At 30.3% G+C, this 12,846-nt stretch overlaps 1 protein-coding gene and 1 pseudogene across 1 annotated transcript; one reads left to right on the top strand and one right to left on the bottom strand.

The window, feature by feature from the left end:
- Positions 1-1,005: 1,005 nt before the first annotated feature.
- Positions 1,006-5,097, top strand: LOC131169166 (cullin-4-like). The gene is made up of 12 exons (XM_058140577.1): positions 1,006-1,035; positions 1,316-1,441; positions 1,613-1,714; positions 1,796-1,849; positions 3,009-3,115; positions 3,217-3,278; positions 3,384-3,514; positions 3,639-3,776; positions 3,899-4,000; positions 4,218-4,298; positions 4,401-4,481; positions 4,818-5,097. The coding sequence occupies exons 1-12, from the start codon at positions 1,006-1,008 to the stop codon at positions 4,929-4,931; spliced, it is 1,128 nt and encodes a 375-aa protein (XP_057996560.1). The 3' UTR covers positions 4,932-5,097.
- Positions 5,098-6,902: 1,805 nt separating this feature from the next.
- Positions 6,903-12,586, bottom strand: LOC131175891 (beta-amyrin synthase 2-like; annotated as a pseudogene).
- Between the last annotated feature and the right edge of the window lie 260 nt (positions 12,587-12,846).

Genomic DNA, 12,846 nt, shown 5'->3' with positions numbered 1-12,846 from the left:
TATTGGTTTATATTTTTTCATGAAACTACCATATGTTGAAGACATAACTAATATTATTTATAAAAATGAAACTTTAAATTTTACAATTATATTAGCAGTAGAATGGATTTAAGTGAATGATTTAATGAAAAATATGCACATATATTTATAAATGTAAGAATGTGCGTCAATTATACACATTTTAATTGTATAAGCTTAAAATTATTATGCATATGAGTAAAATATTAAAATACTGGTACTCATTACAATGGCATAAATTATTTTTGTCTAGATTTTTTAATTAATGATATATAAAAAATTCAAAATTCATAAAAAAAATCACATATAATTTACTAAGCCTGTCACACATGAAATATATTTTTTTTAATATAATAATATTTTGCATCAATCAAAATCTGAGTTTATTCAATGGGTAGTTGGTGGTTAGACATTAAAATGGGTAGATCACTAGTAAGGTATCTATTTATATTTAATGCGGATTAAATTGATCTCTGAATCATTTTCCATTATAAATATGAGAGAAATCAATTAGAATTTAGAGATATTAAGTTTTAGATTTTGATAATGCTTATTTGGTGAGCATCAGTGACTGAATATTGGTTTATATTTTTTCATGAAACTACCATATGTTGAAGACATAACTAATATTATTTATAAAAATGAAACTTTAAATTTTATTATTATATTAGCAGTAGAATGAATTCAAATGAATGATTTAATGAAAAATATGTATATATATTTATAAATGTAAGTCAATTATACACATTTTAATTATATAAACTTAAAATTATTATGCAAATGAGTAAAATATTAAACTATCAGTGCTCATTACAAAGGTATAGATTATTTTCATCTAAATTTTTAATTAATGATGTATAAAAAATTTAAAATTCATAAAGAAAATCGCATATAATTAACTAAGCCTATTACACATAAAATATATATTTTTTTAATATAATAATATTTTACATCAATCAAAATCTGAATTTATTCAGTCGCATTGAAATGGATCGTCGGTGGTTAAGCATTAAAATGGTTAAATTACTACGGCGTCTATGTGCAAAATTTCATTCTTGAAAATTAAAATAATTTTTGTTCCATATATTATATTTTTAAATTGATTAACAATAAAAGAAAATTCAAACCATCAATCAAGTCTTTCGGGAAGTCAGATTCTAGGTTAGCTGAAACTGGTAGTCGAATAATTGATGTCAACCTCAAGAATGATTCTAGGTTAGCTGGTTGAAACTGCTAATTCTGTGTTATTATTTTCAAGTTTTCTGGCTAAGAATTTATTTTGTTCTCCCTTTAATAGAACCGGCCGGCTGAGCTGATTGCAAAGTTTCTGGATGAGAAGCTTCGTGCTGGAAATAAGGGAACCTCTGAAGAGGAGTTGGAGGGTACGCTTGATAAAGTTTTGGTTTTGTTCAGGTTTATTCAGGTAATTTGATCTGTTTGACCAGAAATTAACATATTTACTCTAGCACTTATTTAAAATCATCTACCCTTTTTTTTTTATTTAAATCATCTCTGGTTGTGTTCTAGAAAATGTCTTGCTGAGGCTCATGCATGACTATTTTTTTCCCGTTTAAGGTCTTTTCAGTTTATGAAGGGCAAGGATGTGTTTGAAGCATTTTATAAGAAAGATCTTGCTAAAAGACTACTATTGGGAAAAAGTGCTTCTATCGATGCAGAAAAATCTATGATATCAAAGGTTAAGGACTGATATTTTCACATATGTTCTTAATCCTTATCTTCTATTGATCATATTAACAGGTTTGAATTGCTACTGCAGCTGAAGACCGAGTGCGGCAGCCAGTTTACAAACAAACTTGAAGGAATGTTTAAGGTGTGTATGTTAATATAAATTTTTTTTCTAGGATTAATAATTGTTCCATGTTGCCATTATGACCTATAATGCCAAGCTGTTAATTTATTGCTACAAAAATATAAATTTCATATAGCTATTAGTGCCTCCCAGGAGGGTGAGGTTTGATGCAATGGTAATGCTGCTCCAGTGTGTCTTGGGGGTCACAATTACAAAGCAAGGAAATACTCAGATTAGTGCAAGGGGAAGGCTGCTTACGTCCATAGTCCACAGAGTGAGAAGCCTCATCCAATGGGACACCCTTTTTTGGTCATTAGCCCTAAGAAATTTTCATTCTGAAGTCCCCAGTAGAGGTGTAGCATGCATCTGAAATACTCAGATTAAAGTTGGGATGATTTTAATTTCTCTCCCTCTTTTTTTTTTTTATCCTGGTGTGGGCAACATTTCCCCTAGGTTGCAAAAATGTAGTCCTCTTGTTCCAAATTAAATGCGTTTTATAGGTAACATGTCCCCTTGTGTACTGGCTATTGTCAATCAGCACAATTTTCCCTGCCATGGTGCTCATGAGAGAGAGAGAGAATTTTAATCTTTACAAATGAAAACAGGTTAATAGGTGTGTTGCTGTGTTGAAGCATGTGTTGGGAAATGTTTGCAGTGCAATGCATATCTATGATTGACTGAATGTGCATTTGCATGGTTTTGGTAGGAATCATTCTGGTTTGACTAAATGCAAATGAGGGACTGCTTAGCTACTAATAAGTATGCTAAGCCTACTTTTTATACTGTAATATGGTATCATACTAGTACTGTCATGTACTCGGTGTGTTGTACCATATTGTTGATGGGTACTAAATTTGAGCGGGAGAGGTCAAAAATAAATGCTTGGCAGCAATTTTGGGTGGACTAATGTATATTAGCTTGTACTTTTATAACAAGTACACTGTTATAATAGGAAAGAAGCACATCATGGTAAGTTGCTTTTTGAATAAGTCTCAATTTTTCAAGCATGGAGGAATAAAAGTGTCTAGGCAATTGGAATTGAGGTTATCCATATTGTTACAAACCTCCATTAAATCTCTCTCTCTCTCTCTCTGTCTATAACACATGTCAAGTTGCCAACCATATGGTAAAATCATATGGGTATGTGATAAAGTGCATCCTTTGGTAAATTCTTTTGCAGGATATTGAACTTTCAAAGGAGATAAATGAATCCTTCAAACAATCATCCCTGGCAAGGACAAAACTTCCATCAGGGATTGAGATGAGTGTCCATGTTTTAACAACAGGGTAGGTTTAGAAGCCGATTTTAGATTCCAAGTATGCATTGTATTGTTAGCCAATACATGGTGCCTCAATTTTTGATTCTTGGTTTGTTGAGTTGGTTGCAGGTACTGGCCTACATATCCGCCCATGGATGTTAGGCTTCCTCACGAGCTAAATGTCTATCAGGTTGTGCACAAGTTACCCAGTAGCTGTTTTTTTTTTACAAGTCAAATAGTCTTTATGAGCATTCAATAAATGATCATCTGATGCCTAATTCCCTATATGCTACACGATATTTTCAAAGAATTCTACTTAAGTAAATATAGTGGCAGGCGCTTAATGTGGCAAAATTCATTTGGTCACTGTGTGTTGAAAGCTGAATTTCCGAAAGGTAAAAAGGAGCTGGCAGTTTCTCTATTTCAGGCTGGTTTCATAGTCTTCTACCCTTTACTTTTCATGGTCTTTTCTCTTTGCTCCTGTGATTTCTCCATGACCTGCACAAGTGGACGCATTCTAATAGTTCAGGGCTTTATGTGTTGTGTGCCAGACTGTCGTTTTGATGTTGTTTAATGATGCCCAAAAGCTTAGCTTTCAAGATATTAAGGATGCCACTAGCATAGAGGACATAGAACTGAGACGGACTTTGCAGTCTCTTGCATGTGGAAAAGTTCGTGTCCTGCAAAAGGTTGGTGGCGGTCATCTGTGTTGCAATAATTTGTACATTTTGTTTTCTTATTTCTTGTTTTGACGAGGTTGGTAGATGTTAGTTTTCCTGGCCCTTTTTATCATTAAATTTATATTTGACAGCTGCCTAAAGGGAGGGATGTGGAGGATGATGATTCGTTTGTTTTCAACGATGGATTTACTGCTCCTCTGTATAGTATAAAGCTACATATGTTTGTTATGTTGGTATATGCAGTGGCTATTTATCTGATTGTGTTAAGCTTTTGCATAAATATTGTTAATGCCAAAAGTGACCATGGTCAAATGCTTTACTCACTTTAAAAGCTTCAGTATCTTCATCACTCTAAATTAATTACTTAGAAAGGTTGTGGTTAACCTGCATGCATTTTTTTTTGTCAATCATATTTTAGAGCTTGAAGCTAACTGTCATTTGGGGATGCAGGTCAATGCAATCCAGACGAAGGAAACTGTAGAGGAGAACACAAGCACCACTGAGAGAGTATTTCAAGACCGACAATACCAGGTTCACCTTCTCAACATAATTGTCTGTGCGCTGTAAAAGTTCTCTAAAAATGCTGAGAACTAGCCAGGTGAACTATATGTGATATTGCTACGCATGCTGCAGGTTGATGCTGCTATTGTTCGGATAATGAAGACAAGGAAAGTACTAAGTCACACACTTCTGATTACTGAACTCTTCCAACAGGTAAGTATATTCCATTTTATTTGCCTTGAGCATGTAAACTGAATCAACGTAATATGGAAGCCACACACATTCCGAGTCAAAATCTCAAATTATAAAATTTGATTCATATACTCGTTCAGATCCTGGATTTCAAATTTCCCATCCAAAATGCATTTTAATTGTATTCTGAGTTCTGACCTGTTTCTTCATTGGGGATTGAAAAGTGTTAACATTGCAATTAAACCAGCCATCAGTGACCTGAGTAAACTGACCGGAGGATGTCAACTAACCCATTTTTTAAGCTGTATCAAAATGAACTATGATTTTGATGAAAATTTTGTTTCTTATGTTTAACAGCTTAAGTTTCCTATCAAGCCAGCGGATTTGAAGAAAAGGATAGAGAGCCTCATCGACAGGGAGTACCTGTTGCGAGACAAGAGCAACCCTCAAATATACAATTACCTAGCATAATTCATTTTGCGGCACTAAAAAATCTTCTTGTAAATGACATGGGAGATGTCTGACCTCTTTAAGAGGCTACTCAATCCCTGTCCGATGAATGTACAGTTAACTTGTAGTGGTTTAATTTTGTTGCAGCCAACAATATAATTGTAAAGCATATTAAGCTTCTCTTTTATTCTTCGCTTCCTGTTATAAGACTTTTTGAGTTGCTTCAAATAACTGACGCTTAATGGGAAGAAAGGGGAAAATGATTTGAAAGAAAAAGATTTACGTACAATTCGGAGAGAAGTGAGAAGCGATAGGCTTTTGACATGTTTAGGACTGAGGGGAAATGGAGATTTCACAGGACTGAAGGTTGATTCTTACTCCCCATAAGCTGAATGGTCAATGTTGAAATAACGTTATAAGTTTTTCCATTGTATGAAAACCTTGTGCGGTACTCTCCATTGCTTTCTTGATGTTTTCATTACTGCAGATAATATTAGGATTGAATGACCCTTGCTAGTCACTCGCGATTGTTTTGTTGCTGATCATTGGTGAAATTACAATTGGGAGTCGGGATATTTTTTTGGTCCATTTTGAAGGACTTGATTTTTCCATTAAATTTTTGTTTTGGAAGTGAGGAAAATGAATAAAGCCAAGTAAAGGGACTGAAAAATTAAAAAAGGTTAATATGAAACAAAGTATATTCCAATTACATTTCAATGTGTTACAACGGTAATAATCATGTCTAGCATATAATTATATCAATTGTAGTCCAACTGAAATGTCGGCCACTAGGCTTAGTCCAGTGGGCAAGATATCCGTCACTCTGGCCAATGTCTAGAGTTTGAGATTTTGAAATGCAGAAAAAAATCCAAGTGAAATTAAGGATGAAATTAGCAATTTCTTATCTTTGAGATTATGATATGGAAAAGAATCCATTTTAAAGAAGCCAGAGTACTGGAACGACTTCAAAGTTCTACAAGATTTGGAAACAATTTCTCAGTTACAAGCATACACAATCTCATGATCCAATTCTATTTAAAACATAATCATCCCACACCTATCAAACACCCAGAAAGAGTTTTTTTTTTTTTTTTTTTTTTTTAATCTTCATCCACATTTTCATTTCATTTCTTAGCAAGAGGAGGAGGAAAAAGGGTTTAAAATAGTGAAAATTAAGACAAATACTAATATCCTTTCAGGCAGAAATGAAGATCAGATGACCTTGATTGGGATTGAAGCAGCAGAGGGTTCGACATCAGCAGCCTTGGGATTGGGGTTGGGATTGGGATGGTGGTCTTGGAGATCTGGATTAGGGTTAGGGTTGAGAGGGACGCGGACGTCAGAAGAAACGGTATCGTCGTCGGGGTCGTAATCGGGATTAAGAGATCGATCAATAGCTTGACGGCCTTTTTCCAGACAAGGTTTGCAGGCGATCTCTATAGCTATCCATCCAAGTACGAGTCCTGCCACTGCTATCAATGCACTCGTTATCGCTGCCATTTTCCAATTCTTCTCTCAATAAAATCGTTTGCTTCGAGAGCAATTCCTTGATCTTTCTCGCCGGAAATGGGCACTTGCGTTTCGTTGATACTTTCCCTTGTCCGTAGTACTAGCTTTAGCTTAGACACCCATGATAGAGCACATGAAACTGGGCCTGGCTCTGGCCCAGAATCAGGCCCACGCCACTTTCTCTTTATAACTTTATTCATTTGGAGTCTAATTTGAAAAATATTTATTAAAAACTTTTAAATTTTGAATTTAATTTAAATTTAACGTATTTTAACAATAATAACAACTAAAAAAATTATAATTATTTTTAAAATAGTTTCAATCTCAATCCTGAATGGGCCCTTTTATTAATATTTGACTAACATAATTGATATCCTTTATGAAGATAAATATTATTTTATTTTGTAATTTTTCTAATAATATTACGAAGATATTAGATTTAGAAGTGAAATAATTGACTTCAGCACATGAAATTCATAAATGGAACTTGCAATTATTTTATAATATATCAATATATCTTATTCTACAAATATCTTTTGAACAATAAGGAAATATTGATAAATTTTACATTAGGTTTGGTTTTGCTTGAATTTATTATAAGACGAGCATTTTGAAGAGAAAAGGGCACTACGGCTTTTGGTGAGAGCAGAGCACATGTTTCCTGTATAAGCCCAAAGCCCATAGTGGAAATATATTCCTATACGAAGCGTAATGTAACATGCAAGTCTTCAAGGACGCCCCTGTGATTTCCTGCAAATTAATAAACTGATGAGCATGGAATCATCTCTAATGGTGCAAGGAACAAGAACTAGTGGCCAAATGAATTTACCTGCTGGGGAAATTCACCGGTTTCAAGCTGCGAGTTGATAAGTAGTTTTGCTGCTTCATGTAAAGGCGTGGGATCCCTTTCAGCCTGATTAATGAATAAATAAATAAATAAATTATAAATTTAATTAGGCCAAATGATGTACAGAAACAGTAATTAATCTAAAATCAACCTGCCCTGCATGAATCAGACCCATCATAGCCCATGCAGTTTGTACCAGATTTGATCGATTTCCTTCAAGTTGTATGTATTCCTGAATCATCAAACATGTGAAAAATTGTGAGATTATATATATATTTAAGGCTACAGAAAAATTCATGTTATGTGAGATGAGTAAATTGCTTACTAAATTTCTGCACGAAAGGTAGCTTTCTCCCAGCCTCCTGATTTCTTTACTCGTTTTGAAAGCAGAAGATCACAAGCTTTACGTACTATTTCGCTGTTGCGGCAAGTCTTCCCAGCAGCAGCCAAACCTCTTAATGCAAAAAATGCAGCATATGTGTGGCAAATCCCCCAATTCCCATACCTGCCAATTAATACAATTTTAATACAAATCACAAAATTCACAAAATGCAAGAGTATATATATACATAATATAAGGGTATGAAGTATATATACCATGATCCATCGCTCTTCTGTGCATTTTCAATGTAATCTGTTGCTTTAGCCACAGCAATTTCTACTTCTTTCGGCCGGTATCTGGGATATAATCTTTTAAACAATACAAGAGCCTGGAGGATAGATCCAGTGCACTCAACACATCTGGAATTAGAAAATAGTTAATTTTGCGCCTTTTTTCCCTTGCGAAATTTTATTTTACACATATATATATATGATGGGAAAAAGGCAGATATATATATCTACATACTCAATTTCAACCACTACGCAACTAAAAGCTTCAGTAGGATTCAACAGCTGGGAAAGGGAGACACAAGAAGTTTAATCATAATAAGGATAATGGAAATGTAGATATTGGGTTTTGTATGATATATATATATACAACTCCAACCATGGATGAGGACTTGCTGGCTCCCAAATTGAAAAACCACCATTTTTGCTCTATAAATCACAAGACAATAATGTATTGGAAATTATTAGGAATATATGAGAAATATAAGCCTTGATGGAGACATGAGATGCATATCCACAGCATATCATTACCTGTAAAGTAAGGAGGAAATCCACAGCATCATATAATCGTTTTGCTTCAACGCTGTTAACAACCATATCTGATGGCATTTCTGACATCAAAAGTAAAACCTGCAAACCAATCAGTTTTGATTCAGTGTGTTTCTTAGAGATATACAACTATTCTCGAGACTCTTAACTTCAAGCTTAAAACTTAAACTTTTAAGTTAGAGTGATTTCTGAATGGTATGATAAAAGTATTTTTAGGGCTACGAGGTGTGGAAATCAAAGTGCAGATCAATGAAAAAAAAAGGCCTGCAATATAAAGTCTCCTAAGACCTCATATGATACATCCCAAGCTTTCATTGTATTGGGCTGCCTACTTGAGGCAAAACTTGCCTCATTATTACCTTTAGTGCTTCAGCTGTGCAGTCAGAGACTTGCCAACCCTGATCTCCATCAGCGAGAGGCCATGCTCCTTTACTAATATACCAGTACATATCTTTGTAATCTCTAGATCGATTTTCCAGTATCTAAAATCGAAATCAACAATAAATTATAGAGGTTTGTTAACAATTCTTTAAGCTTGAGCAGCAGTAGTCTTTTGCATATGTATATATATGTATATTTTATTATTATGGGAAGAAACCTGAGTTTGTTTGATGAACTCATGCGCCTTTCTGAGGGTAGAACCATATTCATCAGTAAAATCACTTTCCATAACTGCTTGAGTTGCAAATACAGCATCCCACAGCTGGCATCCCAAATTCTTTGTTCATCAGAGCAACAAGGTTAGTAAACATTATATTTAGTCTTGGCGCTGAGATATAATTAGCTACTTAATTAATTAGCTTGGCAAATTGACTAATGATAAAAATAGTGTTAATTAAGTTGATATTAATCAAACCTGCATTTTCATTCCATCTTCAGCAAACCATAAGTAATCAGGAACTCTAGGAAGGTGAAGCTTGAATGCTTCTTGAGTTGGATCTTCTGCCCAGTAAGCAAACATATGCAAAGCCTGATCGATAAAAAAATGTTTTTTTTTTTTTAAATTTTTTTTAACTAAAGACTAAAGTTATTAGGCAAAAAAAATTTTCTCCCTTTTCATTTTAATAAACTATATTATTTTCCCCTAATTTTTTTTTAAAGACAAATTAAATTGACTTTAATTGTTATACTAAAATTTCTAAATTTACTTTTAGAATCAAATAAATTTATCTCTAATACTATTTTCTAAAAATAAATTATCTTGTTATTATATATTAATTTCTTCATATCATTAATTATTAATATAAATGCATTTATTTGTATTTAATAATATAATATTTATTTACTACTATCACTTAATGAAATTTATTTAAATTACTAAAAATAATAAATATTATTTAAAAATAAATAAATATAATTTTAAAAAAATAAACTATAACTAGAGGGCCTCATATTTGGACTCTACTTTTTACTTGAAGTATACAAGGAAGAGGATTGCCTTTTATAGGAAAATTATCACCTCTCAAATTTTTGAAAAAACAATGTGAGACATTGCTTTTTTTTCTTTTTTTACAAATTATTATTTTCTTAATTTATAATTTAGAATTTAAATTTTCAATTCATCATATAAATATTTTACTATAACAAAGAATTAATAACATATTATATTATATAATCAAATTTTATTATATTTATTATAGTATTTATATATTTTTAAGTATAAATTTAATTAAAAATAATAATTAAAAAATAAAAATATTAATATATGTATAATTAATAAATTCAAATCATCAAAATATTTGTAGTTTATTGGTAAAAGTGTTTTTATCCAATTTTTGAGTTTTTTTTTTTAAGAAATTAATAACACTTGTTAGCTCAATAACTATATAATAACAATATGTTGATTAAAAGCTTTAATTATATAGATTAAAAGAAAAATATAATTTCTTTATTTTAATATATACGAATATAAAACAATATAAATATATATGCATATGTATTTACATGTTTAATTTTTTAAAAATCACTTTTTTATTTAATCATATATAATTTATACATATTTAACACACCCCATATATATATATATATATATATATATATATATATATATATATATATATATATATATATATATTAATTAGTTATCAAAATTTTTTTAATATGAAAAGGGAATTTTTAGTGACAAATTAAAAATAAAAACCTTAAAACTTCTTATATAAATAAAGTTGATCTTAATAAATTAGAAATAAATAATATAATATTTAGAAACTAATAAGTTTTACATCAAAAAATTAATTATTAGAAATAAATAACATTTAGAAAATAAGTTTTGCCTGAAAAAAATATTCATTAGAAATAAATAATTATACATTTAGAGACTAATAAACTTTTTTCTCAAAAAATTAATTATTAAAAATAAATAATATAATATTTAGAAATTAATAAAATTTTGTCTAAAAAAATAAGTCATTACAAATAATTATATATTTAGAGATTAATAAATTTTTATTTGAAAAAGTTAATTAGTAGAAATAAATAATATAATATTTAAAGATTAATAATTTTTTTGTTTTAAAAAATGAACTAATAGAAATAAATAATATAATATTTAAATATTAATAAAATTTTACCTCAAATAATAATTATTAATATTAAATATCTTATTTGTTTCAATGTATTTATATCTAAAAGACAATATTTTAGGAGTGCCATTAACGAGAGTCCCTGTAGAAGACGATGATATACCTTTTCCAAGCATGCATGAGTCAAATATCTGGTATTTTCATCTTCACAGCGAATGTGCCTCATTGCTTTTTCCAGAGCTTTCTCTCTTAGCTTGGAAAATGGCCAACGTTTAACAAGTGCCTCGCCAATGTAATAAAGACCGTCCCATATCACATTTTGTACCAGAGAACGAGGAATGTAGAGATCTTCCTGCATCATTTTCATAAATTCATATAAGCTTATAATTTTTAACAAAATAAAAATTAGTATTAGAGTTTCAACTCAAAATCTGATATAGTTAGAGAGAGACCTGTAAACATAAATGCCGAGCTTTATTCCAATCTATTTGATCGTAGGGCTGGATGTAAATTTCGCTCCTTATGGCTACAACGAGATTGTTGATTGGCCCCACAAATCTCTTCCCGTACAAGTACGCAATGGGAGTATAAATTGTGCGCAAGTAACACCACAATTTCGCTAAATTTGCATATGCGATTGTTGCAAATTAAATAATGTAATTTTTTATTTTGTAGAAAAAAATTTATATATATAATTTAAAAAAAATATTATTTTTAAAATATTTTTAAAAAAAATATTTTATTATTTATTTGAATGTTAAATTAATAATATGTAATTATATCATTAATGTATATTTTCACATTTTAATAGGATTATCAAAATTTAAAAATTAAAATTTTTTTTTAAAAAAATAAATTATTATTTTTTTTAAAAAATGACTTAATTTTTTATTTAATTAAAAATATATTTTTCATTCACTTATTTTTCTGAATACTTCAAATATTGAAAAATATAAAAAATATTTTTCAATAAAGTATTTTTTATAAAATAAATAGAACTTTAATTTATTTTAAAAATATGATAAATAAAATTTTAAAATAATATTAAAAGATTATAATTTTTTACTTAATTAGATTTAAATTGTTAAAATATAAAAAATTAATTTTTATATTTTAAAAAATAAAAATTTATGATGACTTTTTAAAAATAAATTAATTGTATTGACTGCTGGTATACTGAGAAGATCAATTCCACTTTCTTTGATAAGCTGTTTTCATGTTCAAATCCAAAAGAAAACAAAAAGTTCGTTAGACTTGTTATGTAATGTTCAAGATAGAGACGCACTGACAAATAATTAATTAATTAATTTCATCTATCATTATCACCTGCAAATTCTTGAAAACATCACTGCTTGCTTTAACTTGAAATCGGTTTTGTGAGAGATTCTCTCTTGCTTTTTGGAGTTGTTCAAGTTCCTCAGGCGTACCATAATCACGGTCGAATTTCCATACTTGTCTGCCAACAAAATTGTTGGTGCTAAACAGCAAAGAATCATCGCCCTTAGCTACCTCAAGCTTCCACATTTTCTTTATACCTGGGAATTTCAAAAATTGCACCTGCAAAAACTATTTTAATAACCGGCCTTAGCTTTTCTTCGAGAAAGGCTCTTTATTTCGTGGTGTATGCATAATTAATAAAGATAAATTCACCCTCCTAGTATGTGCCAAGAATGAGTTGAACATAAAAAAAGTGAGAGTTTCAAGGTGCGAATTATTTCCAATTTGGGCAAAAATTTATAGCATTAGCCACTTGATTAAACTTCTAACAAATTGATGGAAATCTGTTAATAAATGCTGCCCATGTATTAAATTTTATAAAAAAAAATATATATATATATATATATATATATAATTAATATAAAATTAAATTTATATTAGATTAAATTTAATAATAATTAAT

Source organism: Hevea brasiliensis, chromosome 18, assembly GCF_030052815.1.
Source record: "Hevea brasiliensis isolate MT/VB/25A 57/8 chromosome 18, ASM3005281v1, whole genome shotgun sequence".
Taxonomy (NCBI): domain Eukaryota; kingdom Viridiplantae; phylum Streptophyta; class Magnoliopsida; order Malpighiales; family Euphorbiaceae; genus Hevea; species Hevea brasiliensis.
Note: the sequence above shows the minus strand (reverse complement) of the source record. Positions and strands in the feature narration are given on the sequence as shown.

Coding starts and splice junctions, on each gene's coding strand:
- LOC131169166 (XM_058140577.1), top strand. CDS start 1,006: ATGGATCGTCGGTGGTTAAGCATTAAAATG. Junction 1,442..1,612: donor TTTTGTTCAGGTTTATTCAG/GTAATTTGATCT, acceptor CAGTTTATGAAG/GGCAAGGATGTGTTTGAAGC. Junction 3,777..3,898: donor AAGTTCGTGTCCTGCAAAAG/GTTGGTGGCGGT, acceptor TATATTTGACAG/CTGCCTAAAGGGAGGGATGT.